At 48.4% G+C, this 24,755-nt stretch overlaps 1 protein-coding gene across 11 annotated transcripts in view; it reads right to left on the minus strand.

Annotated features, from left to right (window-relative positions):
- Window positions 1-24,755, minus strand: part of SYNRG (synergin gamma) — a 1,253,369-nt gene that overhangs the window by 864,830 nt on the left and 363,784 nt on the right. For all 11 annotated transcript variants that reach the window (XM_069614681.1, XM_069614680.1, XM_069614679.1 and 8 more), the window contains one exon: window positions 11,479-11,584. In XM_069614681.1, coding sequence (XP_069470782.1) covers window positions 11,479-11,584 — 106 coding nt within the window. The remainder of the gene's footprint in view (window positions 1-11,478; window positions 11,585-24,755) is intronic.

Raw genomic sequence — 24,755 nt, forward strand, 5'->3', positions numbered from 1 at the left:
GCCGAGGGTAGCCTGATAATGAGCCGAGTATAGCACTGGGGAAAGCTCCACTCTCAGCACATCTTCCTCAGTGCAACCACATCAATGCAGGGTTTGAGACCACAGGACACTCAGAACTTGCAGGTGAAATCTGCTGTCTCCACGCTTCGCTGTCCTTTCTGTCATCACACTTCCTCATTAATTGCCAGCCTCGTGCTCTGCTACTATTGCTTCTACTGCCAGCCTTCCAACCCCTGTTCCAGCTCCTTCGTCCTCTCCACTCATGCTGCAGCCATTTATGCTTCAAAAGTTTTGCAATAAACTTCAGGTGTGAGCCATTGGTTTCAATTACCTGACCTGTGTAAAGGCTATAAGGCTTAATTGCCTGACTACTACATATACATGCCTCTTCAGCCCTTTTGTTCGCATCAGTCCCTATAGGATTCTGGGACATGTAGATAACTTTATAAAAGTCAGGTTTTTCTACTTCTTTAGCATCTTTATGGGTAGATTTAATTCCCTTTTCTTGCAGTGTACCATTGGTAATGAGGGCATTTAATTTTAGGTACCAAAAAGATTCCTTCTTTTGGTATATGTTTTGGTGTTACAACTTTAGGCTTTACCACCTTATATTCCATGTGAGGTTTAGAGATCTTAAAATGACAATAAGCCATAACCACTCCTGGCCCAGTGGTAAGCCTCTCCCTATTAGAGGCAAAATATAGTGTCTCGTCCCTCAGAATCTCCTCACTTCCCTGGGCTTTGTCTCCACCCAGGTGATCCTCCAGCAGTACACAACCCCCAGGGATGGGGTCAGGAAGAGTCTGCAATGCCCTGGCCACCTGGAAGAAGACTTTAAGCAGGGTTTCAGTGAGGGATCCAAAGGATTCTTCACTAAAGCAAAACCGTTTGTTGGAAATGGGTTCAGGGATTTGGTCTCCTGAAGGCACACAGGCATTTGGCCAGTGCGAACATTCAAACGCATTAATCGCCACCCCAGCCAGACAGGAGCAGCAGAATAACTCTAGGTAAGTTCTACCCAGAGTCTCACATTACCCTATGAGTAAAGAGGATGATGCAGCAGGATGCCCTCACAGTGAAGCAGCAGACCCGGTCACCAGAATCTTGGTTGTGGTGACAAAAGAAGGGACACTGGAATGGATCTCACAGCAGCAGTCGAGTGGAGGGATGCCCAGCAAAGGATTCGTGTATCTTTGATTTTGGTGGCCTTTTCAAAGCGCAAGTGAAGAACGTTTACTGGCCGGTCAATTTGCCTCGCTTTCTCAGTCCAGCACTCGTGTGAAGGTACTCCAAGGAGTAGAATCTTGCCTCTGGTGGTCCGGAAACAGTCCACCAAATTTGAGGGGATTCGATCTTCAGAAGATGATGCACCGCACAATGGTCGCAGGAACCAGGGTATTGGCGAATTGCAGCTGGTGAAGGTCACAGTTCGTCATCTAATGGCTCAAAATGCAGGTCATCTTGAGACCGATTGGTCCCACCAGTCTAAGGGAGAGATGAGTCCTCTTCAGAGGTCCCTTATCGCATGGAAGATGGGGTCAGTACAGCAGCGGTCACTTAGCAGGCTCTGGCAGTCTACTGAAATTGCTGCAGGTGTCTGGTCATCTTCCTCAGGATTCTTCATTCCAGTGGTCATCTCTCCTTAAGTCTTCGGATCCATGCCTCTTATGCAGGAACTCAGCCAATCAGCACACATTCACCATTCAAACTTTGGGTGGTGGCTGTCCTTTCAGAAAAGCCAGCATCCCAGTTGGAACTAGTTCCAGGCAGGCACAGAACACGGAGACCAGTGGAGTTTGAGTCCTCCCAGGTTTCCCGTTTTCACATACACACTGGTGCCTTGGCGGGCTTTCCCATGCAAAACCGCCGAAGACAAACTTCAAACAAAGACCTCCCCCACTCTGCACGGCAGGAGAAGGACCAAGAAAGGACAAGCCATCTTGAATTGGTGAAAAAAGAAAAACGTCACCATTCAGGGTCAATGGTGACCCTTCTGTGCATTACCACGGCTGTGAGTACAGCCTTACAGCCTGCGAGTAGACACTGCACAGAAGTTGTTAGGATATAACCACTGCCACAAGCCGTTCAGATTAGCTGTCATTGTAAACCCAAAGCTACAGGAGTAGTGAGAAAGGCTATACAGTGTAAACACTCAGCAAAGTGTGGTGTACTGGTCTCACAATAGAAAAGATAGGAAGGATACAAAATGTCCCCCTGCCCTTGGGAACATGGGTTCTCACAAGTAAAATAACAGAAAATAAAAAGGGAAGCACAAGGGGCTCTCAGCAACACTGCACAGAGTGGTGTGTGCTGCAAACGTCAATGGCAGATGCCACAAAGCCACAAAACCTCAAGGAAAGCAGGACTCCAAAAAAATATATAAAAAGAAATACAAAAGGTTCCCATAGATCAGAAAATGTTTCCCAGTCACTCAGAAGAACTGACCAAACAATCCAGTAGACCACCAAAATGTGCTGGGGGACTCGCAGGCGAAGGGGATTTCACATACAAAAAGAACAAGTTACTTTCTTACCTGGTAACGTTCTTTTGATGGGATGGTCCGACGACGTATTCCATATCTATGACAGGTAATGTCCACAGCTGTGCTGCTTCGGAAAATCTTTGGCGTCTGCTTCCTGCGTCGATGCGCCGTCCCCGAGGACCTCCTCCGACGGCCGACGTCACCCGATGTGATAAGTAGGACGCACGACGCCCATAGCCTCAGTTATAGTTTTTTCCCCAGAACGTGTGCCACCAGTTTTCTGCCAGTCAGACACACGAGGCCTTGCGGAACGCAAGCTGCAATCGCAAAAGAAATTCTGCAGCGGGGAAGGCAGGGAGGGAGCGATATGGAATACGTCGTCGGACCATCCCATCGAAAGAACGTTACCAGGTAAGAAAGTAACTTGTTCTTCGAGGGGATTGGGTCCTCCGACGTATTCCAAATCTATGACAGACTCCCAAAGCAGTACCAAGCAAGGAGGTGGGAAAGAATTTAGAATACAAATTTAGCATGCCCAATCAAATTGCGGAATAAAGAACTGCCTTGCCAAAGGCCAGATCTTGCCCCCTGATGGAATCGAGGGAATAGTGACGTACAAAAGTATAAACTGAAGCCCAGGTGGCTGCATCACAGATGTGACGAATAGGAACTTCCCTCTGCAGGGCAGTAGACGCAGCCACTCCTCTGGTAGAATGGGCCCGCAAGCCAGCCGGAGGGTCCTTACCCGCCAAGCGGTAACACTCGGAGATAGCTAAAATAATCCAACGAGACAAAGTCTGTTTCGTCACAGCTTGTCCCAAACGCTTTCCAGCGTAACCAATGAAAAGTTGATCGTCCACTCTGACCCGGGACATGCGCAAGATATAAAAGTTCAACGCTCTCCTAGGATCAAGCCTATGGAGCCTCTCCTCTTCCTTACCAGGATGTGGAGGACCTTCTGGCTCAAATGAAATTCCAAAACTACCTTCGGAAGAAAAGAAGGACGAACTCCAAGGACAACCCTGTCCTTGTGAAATACAGTGAAGGGTGGCTTAACTGAAAGTGCCTGTAACTCACTCACTTTGCGAGCGGAAGTAACCGCAACTAAAAACACAGTTTTCAGAGTTAACAGCCTCAAAGGGCAAGAATGTAAAGGCTCAAACGGAGCACCCATAAGAAACTTAAGAACAAGGTTAAAATCCCAACCAGGCACCAGAAAAGGTGACGGAGGGAACACATTAGTGAGCCCTTTCAAAAACTACGAAATCAAAGGAATCTTAAAATAGGAACACTTCAGACGAGCGCTTAAATATGGACAGCGCCGCCAGGTAACCTTTAATGGTCCCCACTTGCAAGCCCCTGTGGGCCAAAGAAAGCAAAAAAGACAAAATCATGAGAATGTTGCATTCAAAAGGATCCACATTCTGAACTCTGCACCAGTCGCAGAACTTACGGCAACGGTACAGAGACTTAGTTGCTGGCCGCCTGGCCGAGAGCAACACCTCCATCACGTCTTCAGGGAGGTCCCAATCCTTATACCTCAACCTTTCAGAAGCCAAGAGTGAAGATTGAGGGATCTGACCTCTGGATGGAGAACCTGACCCCCTTCACGTGAGAGCAGATCGTCTCGGTAGGGAAGACAACGTGGAGGGCAGATGGCCAAGTCGAGAAGGTCCGGGTACCACGTCCTCCGGGCCCACGCCGGAGCAATGAGGATCATCCGGGAACCGAAACTCCGTAACCTCCGCAACACTTGCGGGATGACGGGGACTGGAGGAAACGCGTACAGCAGTGGGAATGACCACTCCACCACGAACGCGTCTTCCAAGGCTCCTTTTGGAGGAAATTCCCGCAAGCAAAACCTTTCGCACTTCCGGTTGACACTTCCGGCGAAGAGATCCACTTGAGGGGTCCCCCAAAGGGCTAAGATCTCCAGGAGAATCTCCTGAGCCAGCTCCCACTCGTGAGAGATCGTGCTCTGCCTGCTCAGAGCGTCCGCCGTCTCGTTGCCATCTCCGGCCAGATGAACTGCCGAGATCGAAACTTCCTGCTGGATGGCCCACAACTCGAGCTGCATCGCCTCCCTGGACAGCGGAAGTGACCCTGCCCCCCCCGCCCCCCTTTTTGTTTAGGTAGTGCATGGCCACCGTGTTGTCCGTCAGAATCAGGACACTCTTCCCGCGCACAGTCGGCAGAAAAGCCTTCAGGGCTAGCCTGACGGCCCTCAGCTCCAACGGATTGATATGGAGTCTGGACTCCGACGGAGACCAACGACCGCTGACTGTCAGCTCGTTGGCATGAGCTCCCCATCCCGTGAGGGATGCGTCCGTCACGATCGTCACCTACGGCCAGGGCAGCCAAAATGGGGCACCCTTCATCAGATTGCCCTTGACGGCCCACCACAGAAGGTCCCGGGCTACCGAGGGCGGCACCTGAACAGGGTCCGACAGCCTGCCGGAGGACAGACCACTGGAACTTGAGCGCCCACTGCAAAGATCTCATCCGCAGACGAGCCTCTGGCACCAGAAGAATGCAGGATGCCATGAGGCCGAGCAGTCTCAAGAACTCGGACGCTGGGAGAGTCTGGGCAAACTGGAACTTGTGCACCATCTGCTGAATGTGAAGAGCCCTCACCTGAGGAGGAAAACACTGCCCCAGGGACGTGTCGAGCACTGCTCCGATGTACTGGAGCCGCTGCGTTGGTGTCAAATGGGACTTCTTTAAATTGAGGGAGAAGCCCAGCCTGTGAAGGGAGTGGCAGGTGATGGACAGATGATCCAGGACTTGCTCGGGAGAGCTCCCCCTGATCAACCAATCGTCCAGGTAGGGGTAGACGTGAATCCCCCCTTTCCTGAGATGCGCTGCCACCACAAGCTTGGTGAAAACCCTCGGGGCGGAGGTCAATCCGAACGGCATGACCCGAAACTGAAAGTGCAAGTCGCCAACCGCGAACCTCAGGTACTTCTTGTGCTTGGGATGGATCGGCACATGGAAGTAAGCATCCTTGAGGTCGAGAGACACCAACCAGTCCTGAAGTTGAAGGGCCTGGAGGACTTGAGAAAGAGTCACCATCTTGAACTTGTCCTTCCTGAGGAGTTTGTTCAAACCGCGCAAGTCCATGATGGGTCTCAATAAATAAGGGGAATACTATCCCTTGTTCCTCTCCGCTACAGGCACCAGTTCTATGGTGCCTTTCTCCAGCAGGGCTTGAATTTCCTGCGCAAGGAGCGGATCCAGACTCTTCAAAGAGAGGTTCCCTGGTGGATTGTCGTGAGGCCTCTGCTGAAAAGGAAGACAGTAGCTGTGGGCCATGATCTCCAGAACCCACACATCTGAAGTAATGGCTTGCCACTCTACAAGATGCTGCGCCAGCCTTCGCCCATCCGGCGAACCATGAGACCTGGCCTCATGACTGAGTGGTAGCGGCTGCGGCGTTGCCTGGGGGCAAAGAGGCAACTGCCCGGGCGGCCTTGGCACCTCGAGTACCTTTGTTTCCACCTCTGGCACTCTTACGATGGCCTCTTTGACTGCTAGCTCCTCTCGCTTTACTGAAGGACGAGTAATAGCGAAAGGAACCTCCCCTCCATTGCTGTCCCCTAGGACGAAAAGGCAGAGGTTGTCGAACTGCAGCGCCCAACGACTTCGCTGCAGCTTTGGAGGTCTGCAACCTCTCAAGGCTCTCGTCAGCCTTGCTGCCAAAAAGGTGTTCACCGTCAAAGGGCATGTTGAGGAGCGGGGACTGCGCATCAGGAGCAAACCCAGACTTCCTCAACCACGCAAACTGCGCATTACGGTGCTCGCCGCCATGGACCGGCTGACACAATCCGCCAAGTCCAAACTCGACTGAACGGCCGCACTCATCGCATCCTTGCCATCCTGAACCATAGCAAGGAAACCATCCCATTCGTCCCCTTCGGGAATATGATCAGCCGCTAATGCAACACAGTTCCACAGAGTGTGCGTGAAACGAGACAAGGTACAATTGGAGGAGTTGGCCGCCTGAAGCGCCATACCCCCAGAAGAAAACACTTTCTTCGCCCAGCCGGCAAAATGTTTGTCGTCCCTATCCGGAGGGATGGTAGGATACGACGCCTGCTTTGCCGGGGCCGTAGCCGCCTGCAACACCAAACTCTCCGGGGTGGGGTGCCTAGACAAGTAGCAGGGGTTGCTACTGGCTGGACGGTATTTTCGCGACTTGCCCACTGCCGGGAGACTCTCCGGAGCAGTCCAAGCCGCCGCCACCCTTCTCTGCAAAGCCATATGAAAAGGCAAAACCGGGTCAGTGGGTGGACCGATATCAAGGATGACCGTGAGATCATCCTGAATGAACTCCCCTGGGAGAGCCGACCAACCCAAGTACTCGGTAACCCGAGACATAAGGCGCCGATATGACGAATCGGCATGAGTGCCAGGCTCCGGCCGACAAAACTCCACCTCCGGAGGTGTGTCCAATCCACTGGCATCATGCAGTGACTGCCTCAGGTCATCAAACTGACTATGGCCCGAGATAAGTTCATCCGGAACCGTAACCGGAACCAAACCACCATCAGAGCCTTCATCACCCTCTGAAATGTACTCCAGGCGGGGAGAGGAAGACCTCTGCGGACCAGAGCAGTGCCGGACCTTAGCCATAGCCTTTCTAGGGGCAAACCCCGTGCCACGGCGCCCCTCTGACACCACTGCCCCGAAAGGCGTCGAGGGCGCCGAGCGAGTCGGCGTCGACAGAAAAGGCGTCGACGTTGACGTCAGCTGCAACGCCTCCAGCATCGGCGGCGTCGACAGAGTCCTCGAAGCCGGAGCTCCGAGCGTGTCTCTCGACAGCCTGGGCGCCAACGACCCCCTCGAAGACGGAACCTCGAGAGTAATCGTCGACGACCTCAGCGCCACAGGTGTCGATGTCTTCTTCGAAGACGGCACAGGATCACGCGGTCTCGAGCGCGTCAAGAACCTGGACCTGGAACGGGCATGGCGAGAACGGCTACCCTTGTCCGAGCGGGACCTCTCCCGCGAGCCGTGCCGACCACCCGAGCCCGAAGGCGTACAGGCGGTGTCTCTCGACCGGTGCCGACCAACCCCACTCGGAGGTGCAGATGGACCGGTGCCCTGCGATTCCAGAATCGCTAGCATCTGCTTCCCGAAGGAAGCCCATTCCTCCGGTGTCGCTTGCATGGAGGGATAAGCGACCCGCCGATGGGCGGAGTCCTCGGAAGAGGACGGGGAAGGCGACCTATGCCGGCGCTTCCTGGAATGCCTAGAAGAGGCGGAGGAGTGGCGAGACCAACTCCTGGAATGAGACCCACCGGACTTCTGACGACGAAGAGAGTCACCCCTCAAGTCATCGGTCGAAAGCCCCGCAGACCTCGACTTCCGGGACTTAGACACCTGACCTACCGACAGTTTCTTCTTGCGTTCTCGCAAGGCCTTCACAGTGAGCGACTGGCAGTCGACACAGTCGTCTGTATCGTGGGCCTCCCCGAGGCACCAGAGGCAGGCGTCGTGCGATTCCGTGACCGACATCTTGGACCCACAGACCCCGCAGTTCTTGAAGCCCGCACGCGGGGTCGAAGATGAAAAAGACATCGCCACAAACAAACCGAACAGGTTCAACGAACCGAGAAAGAAAACAGTAACTCCAACGAGTCGAGGCGTAACGAGATTCACGAAGCGAACACGTTCGCGGAAAAAACGGAACTGAGGCTATGGGCGTCGTGCGTCCTACTTATCACATCGGGTGACGTTGGCCGTCGGAGGAGGTCCTCAGGGATGGCGCATCGACGTCATCGATGCAGGACGCAGACGCCAAAGATTTTCCGAAGCAGCACAGCTGTGGAAATTACCTGTCATAGATATGGAATACGTCGGAGGACCCAATCCCCTCGAATGAACATCTACCTAACAGTTTTGCTTTTAGAGGTATTTTTTTTGCAATTGCTGGGACTTGACATCGAATCGTCCTACAGAATAAAGACAAGGTGTTGGAAGTGTGATGTTTAATGGAGAGTCAGTGGGGTGTGAGCGAAAGTGAAGTACAGAATAAGGCTTGTGTTAGGAGAGCAATTTTTCCTGAGGTTCGTAAGTAATGGCTATATTTTACATGAAGGTCTGTCTGTGTTGGGGAAGATTCACTTTTTTGCGGCTTAGGACTCCCTTTGTGCGTCCCCATTCACCTACCTCCAGTATCTTTGCTGACCTCCGACGCCTGGACTTTAATGAGGTTATTTTTGAAACCTCACTTAAAAAAGCAGTTAATCTTTTAAAATGTTGTCTCTCTAGTGCATAACGCTACAAGGACTCCTTTTAGCCATGTTTTTCTAGTCCCTGGCTGAGTCATCTCACCCACACAGTGCTTCTGTTCAGTGCTAGCTGTGGCAGTTTTCCACTTGTTGCATGGTGGCTCCCTGGTGTATCCATTTTCAACCACATGGCAGCTTTTTGTCTTTTGTGGACAACATGGGTACTGTTTTTTTAAGCACTGCAAATTAAATGACCGGCTTTGTTGTTAGCCTTTTTCCTGCCATAAAAGACCACACATGATCATTCATCTTTACAGGCTTTGAACAGAACCCACAAAGGTGACTCTGAATAAATGGAATTCAGTTTGGGCTCCTAGATGCGTTAATCAACATCTCTATATGAACCTGGGTGTTAAGACGCTGACTGACCAGCCCAGATTGTATGGCCACTGAAACTTTAAATGGTATACTGTGGCCGATTGGGAGAACAACTAGCCCAAAGAATATGTTTACCAGTGAGATCACAGCCATTGCTTCAGTAGACTATGGGACCAAATACTAAGTTTGAGCAGACCCCAACACTGCTGAGCACTCTGCTGAAAGCTGCTGTGCTGCGCTGTCCCATGCTCGTGAAAGCAAAGCGATGCATTTCCAAGTGAAGACAAACCTATTGCAGGTGCATCTTCCCCAGCAGGCAGTCAGTTTACATTCCATTCCTCTCCAGCCTTCTGGTGCTCTCCTGAAACTTTTGGATGAAGAATACGCTCAACCCAGAAGTTGGAGCCTCTGCCATCTGCTAGCAATCTAAATTGTATGGTGCGCTGGGACAACCACTATCAGACCTTTGCCGTGCAGGATCCTCATCGTGGGGCCTTCCAGCATCGTCTTGAGGCCATCTGTACCAGAGCTTCGGTGGTATGCCTTATAGTTTCGCCATTGTACTTCTTTGCTGCTTCATCGTTCAAAACCAGCTCTTCGAGGATCGCCTTGGGAGGTAGAGCAGGGGGTCCAATGTTGTTGCGTGTTTTCCTCATCTCCCAGTAATCTTACAGGGTTCTGGTTGCTGACCAGGCTTCAGGAACTCATTACGGCAAAAGAAAATCCTTGCACAGAAAAAATAAATAAAGGACCCCTGCACCTGAAACTTGTGGACCTCAGTGACCATTAGCATGGAGATTCATCTGGGGATCTTCACATGATAGAAGAGACCATAGATTGTCTCTCCCATTTGCGTCTATACGTTTTGCCTGCAGTCCTCTTTGAAGCTCCCATGTCCTCAACTAAACACTACAAAGTGGCTTTTGCGCCAACTCTGCAACCATCCTTCTCAGGATCTTTCGTCATTGAACATGGGCCTACAAAGGTTCAGGTGTAGATCCACATCCTTGCCAGGCTGACTGCTGCCTCATCTACAGCTTGCCTCCAAGACTGGTAGTACAACTATATTTTTAGTGTAACTGCGTCGTGTCTATTGGCTTTGCCATTCATTCCAACGGTCAAACTTTCTTTAACCTTTAAAACGGCCTCAAAGTATTATTGAAAAATAATATTGCATTGAATACTTGTGAAGATAGTGGTTTGGGATTTTTTGGCCCAATGTACTGAATTGTAAATACTGTAAATTTCTAAGGCTTTGTGTTTCTCAACATTATATTAGTTTAAAAACTGTACCCAAGTAGGTAAAATAGATGCACTGTTGCAACTGTGATACCATTTTGTGGTGTATAGTGTCCACACTGGACACTTTTACTAATTTGAACAACTACGCCCAAGATTCAGTAATAACCTTTTTGTAGAGGATTCTTTAAAGAGCAACTTTTAGTGAAGATTATAGGTGTTCACTAATTATATCGTGGATGTGCGTATACACTGCACCTTTTATCAGGTCTCTCCCCACCTAAGAGAAAAGCCAGGCTTCTTTATCACATTTAACACAGAATTTGAAGTAATATGGTAGAAACCACATATACACACTTAAGGTTGATCTTCCCAAGCACTCACCAGAGGACTTAAGAAAAACCTAAACAGACAGATTATCACATGATTGCTGGTGACGGCCATCCTCCTCATGTGAGGAGTAATACTGGCAAAGCCATTGCATGAGGAAAATGCAGAATTCCATCACTTCCCATTGTAAAATGGGTGGTAGGCTGGTTTTAGCTCTAGTTTTAGCTGCCTGATCAATGCAGAGTACACTCTGCCGATACCTGCACAAACGGACAGCTTTTCAATGGATCCAAACAAACAGTATGTTCCACCCTTTATAAAACGTATAGCTAATCATTAACTGGCCAGGTACATAGAGTAAACTGTAATTACTCGAGCATCATCTACACCTACATCTGTTCTCGGCAGCAAACTGCTTGCAAGCTGAACGAACCCCTAACATGCCCAATAACCAGGAGGGTTACAGCTCTTGCCAGAATTCCACCCCAAATCCATGCAAACACAACAAGTACAGAAAGAAAAGAACCAGACAAGAACACATTGGATTTACCCACTTGGTTCCACTATCAAACTGGTTGAATCACATTTAACCAAATTGTTTTAACTTTGTTTACTGCAAAAAGAATGGATAATGAGTTCAGTTAGGCATATTGAAGCGTGGGTGGGTGGGTGACTGGGTAGGTAGGTAGGTAAGGTAGTTGCTGGCTGACTAACCCCACATTTTGCAGTAAAGAAATTGCTAACAAACATGTGGCAAAAGGCAATTAGATCAATTAAAGTCTAACAAACATTGTGAATCTTACACATTTACATTACCTTAGGCTTTACACTGCTCAACAGTCTTAACTTCTGTTTCTGCTCTTCAAATTGGCGACGTTTTCGATCTTCCTCTAACATTTTCTGCTGCTGTTCAAACCGTTTCCTGAAGTAACAAAGTAAGCAAAATGAAAGCTGCATCTGTTTTTTCTGATTATATATATGCTGCCTGCAGTGCACAACAAGTGAATTTCAGAGCAAATAGTCAGCATCAATCAACGAATTACATACAGATGCTCACATCAGGTTGCTGGAAGAGGTTAGACTTTGGGAATGATACTGGGTGCCTGCAATTCTAGATTGGAAGATGGAAAACAAAGGAAGAACCTCCGTATGGCATCTGGATAACACCCCTTCTTCAATCTCCACTTTGCCTTATAAAATCTATCTGCATTGCACAATAATCAAAATTCAATATTATCCTGCAATTACATTTGTACATAAATTACAAGTGACGTCAGTGGCAGAGAACATTTGAATACGGCAGTACATTTACAGCCATCTCCAGGTCATTGCATAACCATTCAACCACTTCATTCACACCCCAAACAGCTGTCCAAATGTCCCTTCAAGAAGAAGCTTGCCAGGAAGGATTTCCAGGATCTTGTGTACAAACCTTAAAATCACCAAACTGACCGATCTAAGCTTCTGATTCCGTCAGATATCCTGCAGGTCACCTAAGTTAAGGTGGGGCAATAGAGACACAGTAAAACAAAGTACTATTTATAATAAAAGGGTTGTCCACACAAGGCTATAGCTATAGTTATACAAAGTACTTGCCTAATCTGTTATTACAGTAAGAGAAATGAACTGTACTCGCATGCTGCAGGTAAGCATGTTACTTTTAAAGACGTCTGAGGGGAAAGGGTTTTATATAGTTCCCAGGCGTGCATCTTGGGGAATGACAAATTGAGGGATTCAGTCACTTCTCCCAAGTGTAGGGGTAGGAGGCGGGGTGGGAGGGGGTGGATGCTTTCCTTGCAAAGCTAGAGAGGTGTACCTGCCATGCGATATTCCCCCTAGGGGTGGCAGTAAGCGGGAACTCGCAGGGAGAGACTCATCTCTTGGAATAAAGACTCTCTTTCTGATGAGGAACGCCCTTTTCATTATCCTCAAACACCCAGTCTAACCTTATCAGTTGACAGACAAGCAGACTCCTCATACACACGTTATTGTAATGTAGTGACAGAAAAAAAAAATATCTGCCTGGTACTTTGAAGTGCAAGAACAAAGTAGTGATAAAGATTGCCTGTCTGTCAAGTACTGAGACGAAGAAACTTGGAGGTATGCAAAGTGTAACTCCAACTCAAAGGAAGGACCATCCGAAGCCCCAGCTTTGCATCATAAAAGTGGGATGATCAAGAGAACATCAGAGCAGAGAAGCCCAGGAGCTTCCAACCAGCTATGAGAGGGGTGCTGGTTCACACAGGGAATGATCCCCAAACTGGAGAGAGACTTTGGGAACCATCAGTCGACGAAGTATTTCATCAGCTCCTGTGGTATGTTACGAATAACCCGGCCCAGAGGAACAGTAGTCTCAGTGCAGCAGTCAGTGCGGTCATGGTCTCAACCGTGGCAGCAGGTAGACAGATCTGCTTCGAGGTCCCAGTGCACAGTTCTTGCCTTTGTCTTGTTACATAAACCCCAGGTCCTAAAGCCTCTCCATTATGAATATTATGTGCAATTTAGTGGCCCCTCTTCAACAAGACAAACCAAGGAAAGTGGTTAATGCATGGTTCTCGCAGGAACTTGCCTTGAGATCTCGAGAAATGAAATGGGGAAGAGGCAATCTGATCACAATCTAGAGTTGATAAACATCACCCAAAAAAAAATAAACTAAGTCTATCTTTGAGACCAAATCAAAATTCCTTTGACAGGATTGAGAAAGCCACTAATAGACAGCGAGAACTTTATTCGGTCATCTCTAACTTTATGGAACCTAAATGTACCTCAACAGCTTTGGAAGCCTCACAGACACAGGCACACTCCTTCACTAACTATTTAGTGGAAAAAAAAAAGAATAAATTAAATAAAAGATTGCCGAGTTATCATCAACAGAAAGGGAGGAGCAAATAAAAGATAGTGAGGCTACCAACCTTATTGGTGCATCAAGTCTGAAACTGTTCTCCTTCTCAAGAGTCTCTGAAAAAACATTTACTCACTACTTTCCAAATTAAAACCCACTAACACTTTATTTGTGCTACCCTCAGTGGTGACATTACTCCTTTTATCACTGACTTTGTGAATAAATCACTTATGACTGGGATTGTACCGGTGAATCTGAAAAGGGCAGTCATTACCCCCACTTCCCCTGCTGAAGAAAACAAATTTAGATCCTACGAATTTGCAGAATTAGAGACCAGTGGCAGGCCTAACATTGCCTGGGAAAATTCTGGCAATAATTGTTACTCTTCAACTCCAGGAACACGAGGAAAAGGAGAATTTATTAGACCCCCTACAATCAGGTTTCCCACCAGGTTTCGGAACAGAGACTGTGTTATTGACAGTTTAGGATAACCTGCTGGAGTCTGCGGATCAAGGGGACCTATCCATGTTGGTTATGCTGGATTTGTCTGCCGCATTTGATATGGTACACTAGAATATCCTGTTGAGCCGTTTAGAGGAGGTTGGGGGAACTGGGGGTATCTGCACAAGCTTACAGTGGTTTAGGTCTTTTCTGGCCGGAAGAGGACAGAGTTACATTTGAAGGATTTTTCTCTGAGTTTCTTAAGCAAACTTGTGGTGTTCTACAAGGTTCCTCACATTCCCCTCTAATTTTTTCTCATATATATATATATATATATATATATATATATATATATATATATATATATATATATATATATATATATATATATATATATATATATATATATATATATATATATATATATATAGTATTACAGTTTGTTTTTTGAAACTCGAAAATGGCCGTCGACACAGGGCGTGCCAGTAATACTATCCCTAGTGTGACGTCCACTTTACCCATGGTCCCTCACGCGTGTAGGATCCTCAGATTCTATTTTTTTCTGACATGAGGTAGAATTAGGAGTAGCATGAGTACAGTTTATCCAAGCATGTGAACCTAAGCAGATACAAGCATCAGAAATAAGTAATTTATCCCTTCTGAGGCTTGTGGCATCTGCTTAGATCACATGCTGTGCATAGATTAGCGAGCAGTGTTAGAAGGAGGTGAGATGTGAGAAGGGTCATGAGCGAACAGATGTCTTAGAACTGCTTGTCCCACTTGAGCATCTGTCTTGGAATGAGTGTCAATGCAGTAGTGCTGAGTAAAAGTGTGAATAAAGCTCCATGTAGCTGCCTTGCAAATGGTGTCAAGGGGTACATTTGCAATGAAAGCCAGAGTGGCCCCAGTGCCTCTTGTAGAGTGGGCTCTTGGCGTAAAAGGCAGATTTTTTTTCAGAAAGGGAGTAACAAAGCTGGATACAATTGACTATCCACTTCCAGATGGCACCTTTAGAGACGCAATCTCCTTCTCTGCCTGAAGCTACGGAGACAAACAGTTGGTCTGTTTTTCTTAGCGGCCTGATCTTGTCTACATAGTAGAGGACCGCTCTTCACACATCTAGAGTGTGTAGTTTCACCTCAGCAGAGCTTTTGGGTTCTTGGAAGAAGGTTAACGTGGAATTTAGAAATGAACTTAGGTGAGAACCTAGGGTGTGTTCGCAGAACCAGTTTATCCTTATGAACAGAAAAGAAAGGATCCTGCACTGACAGAGCCTGAATTCCACTGACCCTTCTTATGGATGTAATGGCTACTAAGAAGGCAGTTTTATAGGTCAGGTGTTTGAGACTGGTTTTATGCATGGGTTCAAATGGTGGGCCCATGAGCTTAGCAAGCACCACATTAAGGTCCCATCCTGGTGGTTTGTTTGAAATTGGAGGGTGGAGTCTCTTTAGCCCTTCCATGAAGGCTTTAACCACTGGTACATTCCACCATGACACCTTGTTATGGGAGGTGGTGTAGGCTGACAGCGCCGCCAGGTGTACCTTGAGTGAATTAAATACCAACCCTGCATCCAGCAGGTGGAGCATGTAGGTGACAATATTGCAAGGAGTGAAATCAACCGGGTTGATTTGTCTATTCTGGCACCAGATAACAAATCTTTTCCATTTATCGAAGTAACAGTGCCTCGTGTTTGGTTTCCTAGATTCCTTTAGGATATCCATGCATCTCTGTGGTAGGTTGAGATATCCAAACTCTGACTTCAGGAGCCATGCTGCTAAATTCATTGAGCTGGGTTGAGGATGCACTGTTTGACCTTGGTGCGGGGATAGGTCGTGCCAACATGGGAGTCTTATGGGTTCGCACACTGCAAGTCTAAGTAGGTGTGGGAACCCCGGTTGCCTCGCCCACATGGGAGCAACTAGGATGAGCGTCATCGATTCTCTGTGTATCTTGTTGACCACCTTCCTCATGAGAGGGGTTGGTGGAAAAGCATAGGCAAACATCCCTGACCAGTTCATCCACAGTGCGTTCCCCTTGGAGTCTGGCTGGGGGAACCTGGATGCGAATCCTGTGCATTGCCTGTTTTCGCTTGTGGCGAAAAGGTCTATAGTGGGGAACCCCCACTGTGAGAAGATGTCCTCTACAACTTTTCTGTGTAGGCACCATTTGTTTTCTCCTGGGAGGGGATCTCTGCTTAAAGCGCCTGCTAGTGAATTGAGATCCATTGGAACATGTTGAGATGACAGGTAAATGTTCCGTCTGAGTGCCCATGTCCACATTTTCTGGGCAAGCCTTGACAGATTTGGCGAACGAGTCCCTCCCTGTTTGTTTATGTAAAACATCGCTTTTGTGCTGTCTGTTAAGATTTTCACTGACAGGTTTAACAGGTGGGGTTCGAACGCTCAAAGCGCTCTGAAGACTGCCAGAAGCCCTAGCAGATTGATGTGATTCTTGAAAAAGGGTTTCCCCTTTGACAGGTTCTCTCTTGTCCACCAGTGGAGACTTTGTACAAGTGTTGGCGAAACGACCACTAGATCATCCCACTGACCACTTGCCTGAGACCACTGTTTCACCAACCATTCTTGCATGGGTTGCATGCGCAGGCGCGCGTGGGGGACCAGGTAAATACATGACGCCATCATGCCTAGCAAACGCATCGCTTTGCGCACCGTTATCTGGTGACCGGACTGATATAGAGGAATTTGCAGTAGTAGATTCCGAATTCTTTCTTCTGATGGAAAGGCCAACCCCTCTTGAGTGTTTAGGACAGCTCCTAGGAACTGTTTTGAGGTGCTTGGCACCAGGCTTGATTTTTTTCTCGTTGATAGAGAAACCCAATTCGAAGAGGAGGTTGATAGTTCTTTGGATGTTGGATCTGCAAATTACTGGGGTTTCCCCCGTGATGAGCCAGTCGTCCAGATAAGGGTACACTGGGATTGCCTCCCTGCGTAGGTGTGCTGCCGCCACCACCAGTATCTTGGTGAATACCCTTGGAGCCGAGGCTATACCGAAGGGCAGCACCTTGAACTGGTAGTGCCGACTGTCCACCTTGAAGCGCAAGAATCTTGTGTGTGCTGGGAACATGAAAATATGAAAATAGGTATCTATCATGTCCAATGTTGCCATGTAATCCCCCCTTTTTTTTTTTTTAGGAGTGGGATTACCTCTTGGAGAGTAGTCATGCAAAACTTTTGGGGCTTGACAGACTTGTTTGCAGGGCGCAAGTCTAATACTGGGCGCATTGTCAAATCTTTGTTTGGCACAAGGAAGTAAGATGAATAAATACCCTTGTTTACCTGGTTGCCCGGGACGAGTTCTATCGCGTCCTTTGCGAGAAGATTGACGATTTCCTCGAGGAGGATCTTTTGGTGGTCCAGGGAATGTATCTTGTCGAGGAGGGTGGTTGCGGGGGCCCTCCAGCAGCTCGATGCAGTATCCTGCGGTCAATGTGGACAGCACCTATCTGTCCAATGTGATCCCTTCCCATGCTTGGGTGAAGTTGGAAATGTGCCCCCCTACTGGGGATGCGTGTGAAGGGACCCCGAGCAGAACGTCACTGTTTTGCGGGAGGCGTACCGCCTCTGCCTGGGCTGCCTCTTCCTCTACCACAGCTCCTTTTATTACCTCTGCCATAACTCTGGGTAGTCTGTTGGTTGCCACCCCAAAATGTACCCTGTCCGGGTGCGTTATTGGAACCCCTCTAGGAATTTTGGCCGCGTGAGCGATGAAAATTACTATTCCCTCTTTGACTGGTTGGCTTATTTGTCAATTTTCCCAGGGACTTCAGAGTATCGTACTCGTCTTTGGCAGTTTTGAGTGCATCCTCTACTGCTTTGCCAAACAAGACATTCGGTTCCACCGGCATGTCAATAAGGGTAGCCTGGGTCTCGGGTTTAAACCCCGACTGTCTTAGCCAAGCGTGCCTCTTAATGACAGTGCTCTCTGCTATGAGCCGGCCTGCATTATCTGCGGTGTCAAAGGTCGTCTTCAGAATGCAACCAGACACGGCTCTACCGTCCGACGCGATTTGGGCTAGTTGGCCCTTTAGTGGTTCCGGAGCGGAGTCAATGAGAGCAGCTACCTGCTCCCCTGGTGGCAATTATAGCTTGCCAGCAGAGTGGTGGTATTGGCGATTCTTGCCTGGTAAGTGGAAGTGAGGCCACTTTCCTTCCTAACCCATAAATTCTCTTGCTCTCCTTGTCTGGGGGGGCCTCAGATGAAGATAGAGGTGTCCCCACTCTTTTCCTGGTGTTTGTGATTACCAAAGAGTCGGGCTTAAGTTGACCCCTTATGTAAAGTGGGTCTGGCTGGGCGGCCCTGAACAACTTCTCAATTCTGGGGTTTACAGCCCTAGTGAGATTATGAGAGAGAAGTGAAGGATCAATTCTTCGCTGGATTGACTCGAGAATAGGAATGGCTTGAGCAATGGGTCTCTTGTCCCCCACTAGCTCCTCTGCAAAGTCCCTCCCTTCCTGCGCCCCCTGCGTGTCTATGTGAAAGTGCTCTGCAGCTTTAGCCAAGACCTCATTTAGAAGGGGCTGGTTATCTATTGGTGAGTCAGTAACCTGTGGTTCCTTGTGAACCGGAGAGTCCAAATTGTAGACTTATTCCTCGTTTTCCTCCTCCTCATCCTGGTCCTCGTCATCTCCATAATACTCGACCCCTGTTTGGTCGTCCAGCATTTGTATATCTGGGTTATCCTGATACTGCTGGTAGGGCTGGATGTAGTAAGGGTCTGAAGTCAGGCCCTGAGCTGGAGTATCAAACCGAGATCTATTAGGAGGTTGAGGGTCCTTGGATCCTGAAGGAGTAGCATTGTCAGGTGGTTTAGCTAAGAAAATGCTATGGGTTTTTTTCATAGAAATTGGCCAAGGAAGACATTCTCCTCATCACCCTGTTTATGTCCTCAGTACTCCATTCTCTGGAACTGGGGATGACAACCTCCTGTTGAGGTTCCTCTTCTAGTCCCATATTCTGAGGAGTGGGCGGAATGAGTCTCGGTGTAGTGACTGGGACAGGGGTCTTAGATTTGTCCTCATCTGACGACGTGTGTTTGTCCTTGTGTGCCTGGGTGCAGAAGTTGAATGTGATGACACTTTCTGCCGTTTGTCCCCTTTCCCTGAGAGGAAGAGTGTTTCCCTGATGGTTTGGCCTTTTCTGAATCTTTCGACGCTTGGTGTTGAGATTCGGGGGTACTGTCTCTCTCTTTCGAGTGTGCACGTCAGGACTCGGAGGCAGACGCCGGATGGGCTGCCGGAGTCGACCTTTGGTGTGCGGATTGGGGGTGGAGGTCTGATTAGTCTTCTGATGAACGTACCTCTGACTTTGGGGAGCGAGGCACTCTTGGCAACTGTGGACGGTTGGCGTGCGGCGATCTCAACCTGGAACGGCCAGAGGACACCGATTCCGTGGACCGCTCTCTACGTGCCTCTTTCTTCCGAGAACTCTACACGTGTGTCGAGTCTCGGTTGGCCTTAGTGTGTTTAGGTGTAGAAGAAGTTTGGGTAGCGCTTGTGTGTTACACTTACCTGGTTCCCACAGGGGCGTCGATCGGACCCGGACAGCTGCCGTCTCCACCAACGTGATGCGTAGTGCAGAGATGACAGTCTGGACTGGCCCGCCTAATCTTGTCTGCTGGACTCGCAGAAGTATTCTCCTTATGTTTTTAAATGATGAGCTCTCCATCCTGCATGGCATGCAGGGGCACATAGATACCAGTTACTTCACTGGTTTGAAGGTACTGGAGGAATTCTGGAGGAATATTGACTCCAGTGTCTATAAAGTTCAAAGAGTTCAATATATCCAATGTTCACTCTTGTTCCATTCCCTCGTTAGGTTGCAGCTGGGTCCAAAAGAATATTGCCTGGAGGCAGCTGATGGCGTTCAGGTAAGAGTCTGTATTACCAAACACTGTCCGGTAAAAGTTGTATGAGTTTAACTTGCTGTTTTCTCTCCCTTTATAGGTGTAGCACAGGAAGATGCGGCGAATTAAAGGATAATACCTCCGGTGGTAAAGCAGGTAAGCCTATGGTGGCAAGAGATTGTCTTTGTCGGTTTTCTCGGCTCACCTTGTTATTCCTTTTGTTTTCCCCCCAGGTGCTGGGTTTCGATGAAGAAAATGGAGGCAGCGCCGAGTCGAAAGATGTGGTGGACTGTTGAGTATAACGTGGCGTTGCTGCTGGCGAAGCGACGCGTGCTGAAATAATGTCCTTTCCAGGCTCGGAGCTGTGCTGGGTCCAGAATCAGGTAAGGAATCAAATAATGTCCGTGATCTAACCTCTTCTCCTTTCTTTTCCTTTTGTCTAGGAGCTCCGGATTCGAGGCGGGCGTGGCAGAAGACTGGATGCTGACTTGCAGACACGGTGAGCGTTACGCTGCTGGATGCAGAATAACACGAAGCATGGGCTGCTGTTCGGGCGTGGTTTAAATAGCCTGCAAAGTAGTCCCAGGTAAGAAGTTCCCCAGAACCACACCCGAGTGAAAAATAGTCCCTGTAATAAAATAGTCCCATCCAGGCCTCATGTTGGATTGGACTCATTTGCAGCATGGTCTGCATAAGGTAAGTAAAGTCTATGAGCCTGGCGCCTGTGGCGCCAGGACTGATTTCTATGATGAGCCTGGCGCCTAAGGCGCCAGGACTGAATCCAAACAGCCCCCAGCCGGGGCTGTTGGTGTTTTAATAAGTATCTGGATGCCTGCTCCCGGGGCTGATGGACACGATCCGGATGCCCGGGGGTAGGCATCATGACAGCGTGTCGCTGGGTGTGTTCCCCATAACTGCCCTGCCAGACAATCCTCTGAGGTCGGGGACTAGCGCTTGGGTGTCTTTCGACGCCCCTGTGCCCTCATCGTCCAAAAGGACTGTGTCGCTGCCATCGCTGAAGGCACCCACCGCTTCCATGGCCTCGAGCTGCCTGGCGTGGTGTGCCCAACACTTAGTGGAGCGGTCCTTGAGTTTTTGCTTTAAAAAGCTTGCATGCTCTGCAGTTCGTTTCGGGGTGGTCCCACGGCAAGCAGAGATTACAGGTGGCATGTTTGTCAACCCAACAGTACTTGCGGTTGCACTTGGGGCAAAATTTAAATGGAGTACTCTTCATATGTCACCTTAAGGCAGCGGGCTAGTGTATGTAGGAAAATAATAAAGAGTGTTGTTTATGTTTCCACCCCCCACTCTCCCTACTTGCAGGGCCGAGGCGAGAGGCCTTCCAAGGCGAGAGGCCTTCCGAGGCACAAGTCCGTCCTGCAGTCTCGACGGTAGGTTGTTTTTCGGACCAGCGTCGATCTTCGATGTCTTGACGTGGGAGTGAAAGAATGGGGAAATTAATATTGATTTTTTGCAAAATGGCTGAAAGCCAGGGAACTCCGCACAATGCTTCCGACAAGTATGGCGGAAAAAACAATCCGAGGATCCTACACGCGTGAGGGATCATGGGTACAGTGGACGTCACACTAGGGATAGTATAACTGGCACGCCCTGTGTCGACGCCTATTTTCGAGTTTCGAAAAACGAATACGCTGCAGCTTCCACTAGATGTCGGCCTATGCACAGCATGTGATCTAAGCAGATTCCACAAGCCTCAGAAATATATATATATATGCGTGTGTGTTAGGGAGAATTCTCTGTTAAGGCTAATTTCCGAGTCCCCCAGCAGCTTTGCTGGATTTTTGGGGTTTATTTTTTTCTCCTGCTAAGAGGGAGACTTTTTCTCCCACTCTTGGACATGATTTGAGGTGTTCCTTTGACTTTGTATGTGTTTTATGGGCTATGGGGTCCTTTACCCCATAGGGCTTCATGTGTTTTTGGTATATGGGTTAAACCGCACCCTCCGTGCATAAAGTCACCATTGGCTTTACTAGTCTTAAATTGTGAACAGAACCAGTACAAACCATCATATTGTGGACATACTGGTCGGGGCAATTAGATTGCCCCGGTGTCTGTTGTTCGAGGGGGCACTGTCCAGTCCCCCCGACCGAGTTTTGGCTGGTGGCACTTTTTATATTCGACCGCAAATATATTCCTATGGGATTTTCCCATTGTTCGAGGCTACCACTTTTTAATATAGCCTCGAACATACCGCTGGTTTATTAAATTAATATAAATTCACCGGTTGGTATTTTTTGCCGAAACTCGGTTCCAAAATGGCGTTTGTGTTCGCTTCTGTGACTCCAACCCAGGTCGAGCCCTTTGTTCCACTTTTTGGCGGGCTTCTCCACAGAAGCCTCCAAAAGTGGTGCCACTCTGTCTGGGTACCACAGGGGGTGTGGGAGGGGCTTTAGGCACCCTGGACTGAGTTGCCTCGGCAACTCAAGTCGCACTCTTGTGTGATTGGCCCAGTGGTGAGCCGCCAGGCTCACCACTTAGCATGTTTGAGTGACAGCCAGGACTGATGAATGGGGGTTTGCTGCATAAAAGCAGGGCTTTGGGGACTGGGACTTCAGACGTCGCCACAGGACCAAAGAATCCGAAGAGGGAGAAGCTGAGCCGACCTGCAACGACGACGCCACCGGTGGAGCCCTGCTGAACCGACTCACCACTTCTTCCAACGACAGAGGAGATCTTCATCCCGAAGAGCCTTCTTCCTTTGACTGGTGGGGGTAACCAGTTTGCCCGCCTTTTTGCCTTCCCGGATCATCTTGTGGCCGCCTTGCCTGTGCCAAGCACCCCGGCAACCGGAATACCACGTTTTTCCACTACCGCGAATAAAAGGGTAGTACCTTTTTTACCGGAGAACTCCACGGCTGGTTTCTTCCCTGGCAGTGCAACGACCTTCAGCTTTCCTCCACGTTGAGATCATCTCTTCCTCTGGACGACGCCGCGACTTGCACCCGCTGCCAGGAACAACTGCTCCCGCTGGAAGACCCTCTCCACTTTAAAGGTACTGTGTCTGCCTGGCCTCCCTCGCAACGGTCTGTGTGGGGTGACTCTTAAAGCCTCAATTTACCACTTAGGTTGGCCCTAGGCTGGCTAACTGAATTTTTCTAAACTGAACAAATTCCTTTCTGAACTCTCTGCAAGACTCTCCAAGCCAACTGTGTGATCTTGGGCGCATTGGTGTTCTACTCTCTCCAGAGGGAGCCTAGCCTCTGAACTTTTTGCTCATAAGTAGACTGACTTTCCTGCCTTGCTGAGTGCTTCTGAAGGATTGTGTTGTGTCCTAATTTCTGCCTTTTCCCTCCCTTTTTCTTAAACTTATTGGAGTGCCATCTGTAGTTAAGCGCTCACCTCTGTCTGGAAATAAGTGGTGTTAACTAAGACTTGTCCAATAAGGAATAAGGGATGTATATATAATAATAGTGACTGTGTTTTTGAACTTACTTATAATAATAGTGCTAGAGTGTTTCTAAGTGTGTCTTTAAATAAATAATTATATACTTTGTTACCAAAGCTCTGGTCAGTGTTTGCTTGTGCTACTGTATTTCGGTACCTATCTTGTATCCTCTATATACTGTCTAACTCTTATTGAGAGAAGTCTGGCTGCTCAGCCACAGCTACCAGGTAAATCTGGGTGGTACAGACTGCTACCAATTGGGTTTAGTGCCAACACCTGTAGTCTTAAGCCTTTTGCAGTGGTCCCTAAGGGAACGGCACAGGTTTCTGCCTAACAATATACACTCTTTATGGAAATAGAGGAAACATCGAGTGAAATTCCATTCATATGCTGACGATACTCAGATATTCTTGAGAGTGGAAAGAATAGAGCAGACGTTTAACCTAGTGGAACAGTGCCTACAGTAAGTTCAAACATGGATGAGTACCAAGCAGTTACTGCTAAATGCCAATAAAACAGAGGTAGCACTGTTTGGCTCTAAATGCCATTTGCACCAGGTGAAGCAGGAATTGTCACCCTGTTTCTTGTGTTCACAACCAGAGTTCTCCTCAAAGAAAAAACATCTGGGCTGTATTTGGGAAGACAAAATGGGGAGTGGAGCCCAAGTCAGTGCAAAAGTCCAATCCATATTTTATACACTACGGATGCTTAGACATATTCTCCCATTTTTAGCAGATAAGGAGTGGGCCTTAGTCGTGGGGACTCTTATTAACTCGAGATTGGACTTCGGAAACGCTCCGCTGACGGGAATTCCAGAGTTTCAACTACGTAGACTGCAAGTAGCACAAAATGCAGCAGTCAGACTGGTATTCAGGGTGGCAAAATCTTCCCCATCTCCAATCTAAGACTGTCTCTACACTGGTTGGCTGTGAAGGAGCACATAGACTTTAAAGTCATGTGTCTTATGTTCAAATGCGTGAACCAGCTTGCAGCAAGCGCCTTAGTGGATAAAATCAATGTTTATATTCCAGGCCGTTAACTTCGTTCTAGTGACAAGTTGTTGATGGAAGTAACCCAATCTAGATACTGGAGTAAAGGGTACCGTAGATTTGGAGTTTGTGGCCCCAACCCTCTGGAATAGTCTGCCGATAGCTATTCGAGAACATAAAAACCTTATTTGATTCTAAAAGGCGGTGAAGACCCACCTGTTCTGCTGATGATAACCTGCCAGACTGATGTTATTGTCAAATCTTTTTTGTAAGTGCCTTACAGATACGAGAGTTGAGTTTTTTTGGTAAACATCGGCGCCCAGATACGATTAATTTTGTTAAGTGCGCAATTACAAATAATCAAATCAAAACCAGTAACTATGTTGCTTTTGGTTGCTCAGGCTCCTCACCTTTGTCACTATTTTCCACCCTTGAAAACACTGCAGGTTTGTTTGAGGGCAGCAAAAAGTGGAAAGCATCCAACACGGATGCCCCCACCAGTGAGTGGAAAAAGGACCCACCTCAGGGTACTGATCTGACAAGAGGTGG

The sequence above is a fragment of the Ambystoma mexicanum genome, chromosome 9 (genome assembly GCF_040938575.1).
Source record: "Ambystoma mexicanum isolate Mex_15411 chromosome 9, UKY_AmexF1_1, whole genome shotgun sequence".
In the NCBI taxonomy this organism is placed as follows: Eukaryota; Metazoa; Chordata; class Amphibia; order Caudata; family Ambystomatidae; genus Ambystoma; species Ambystoma mexicanum.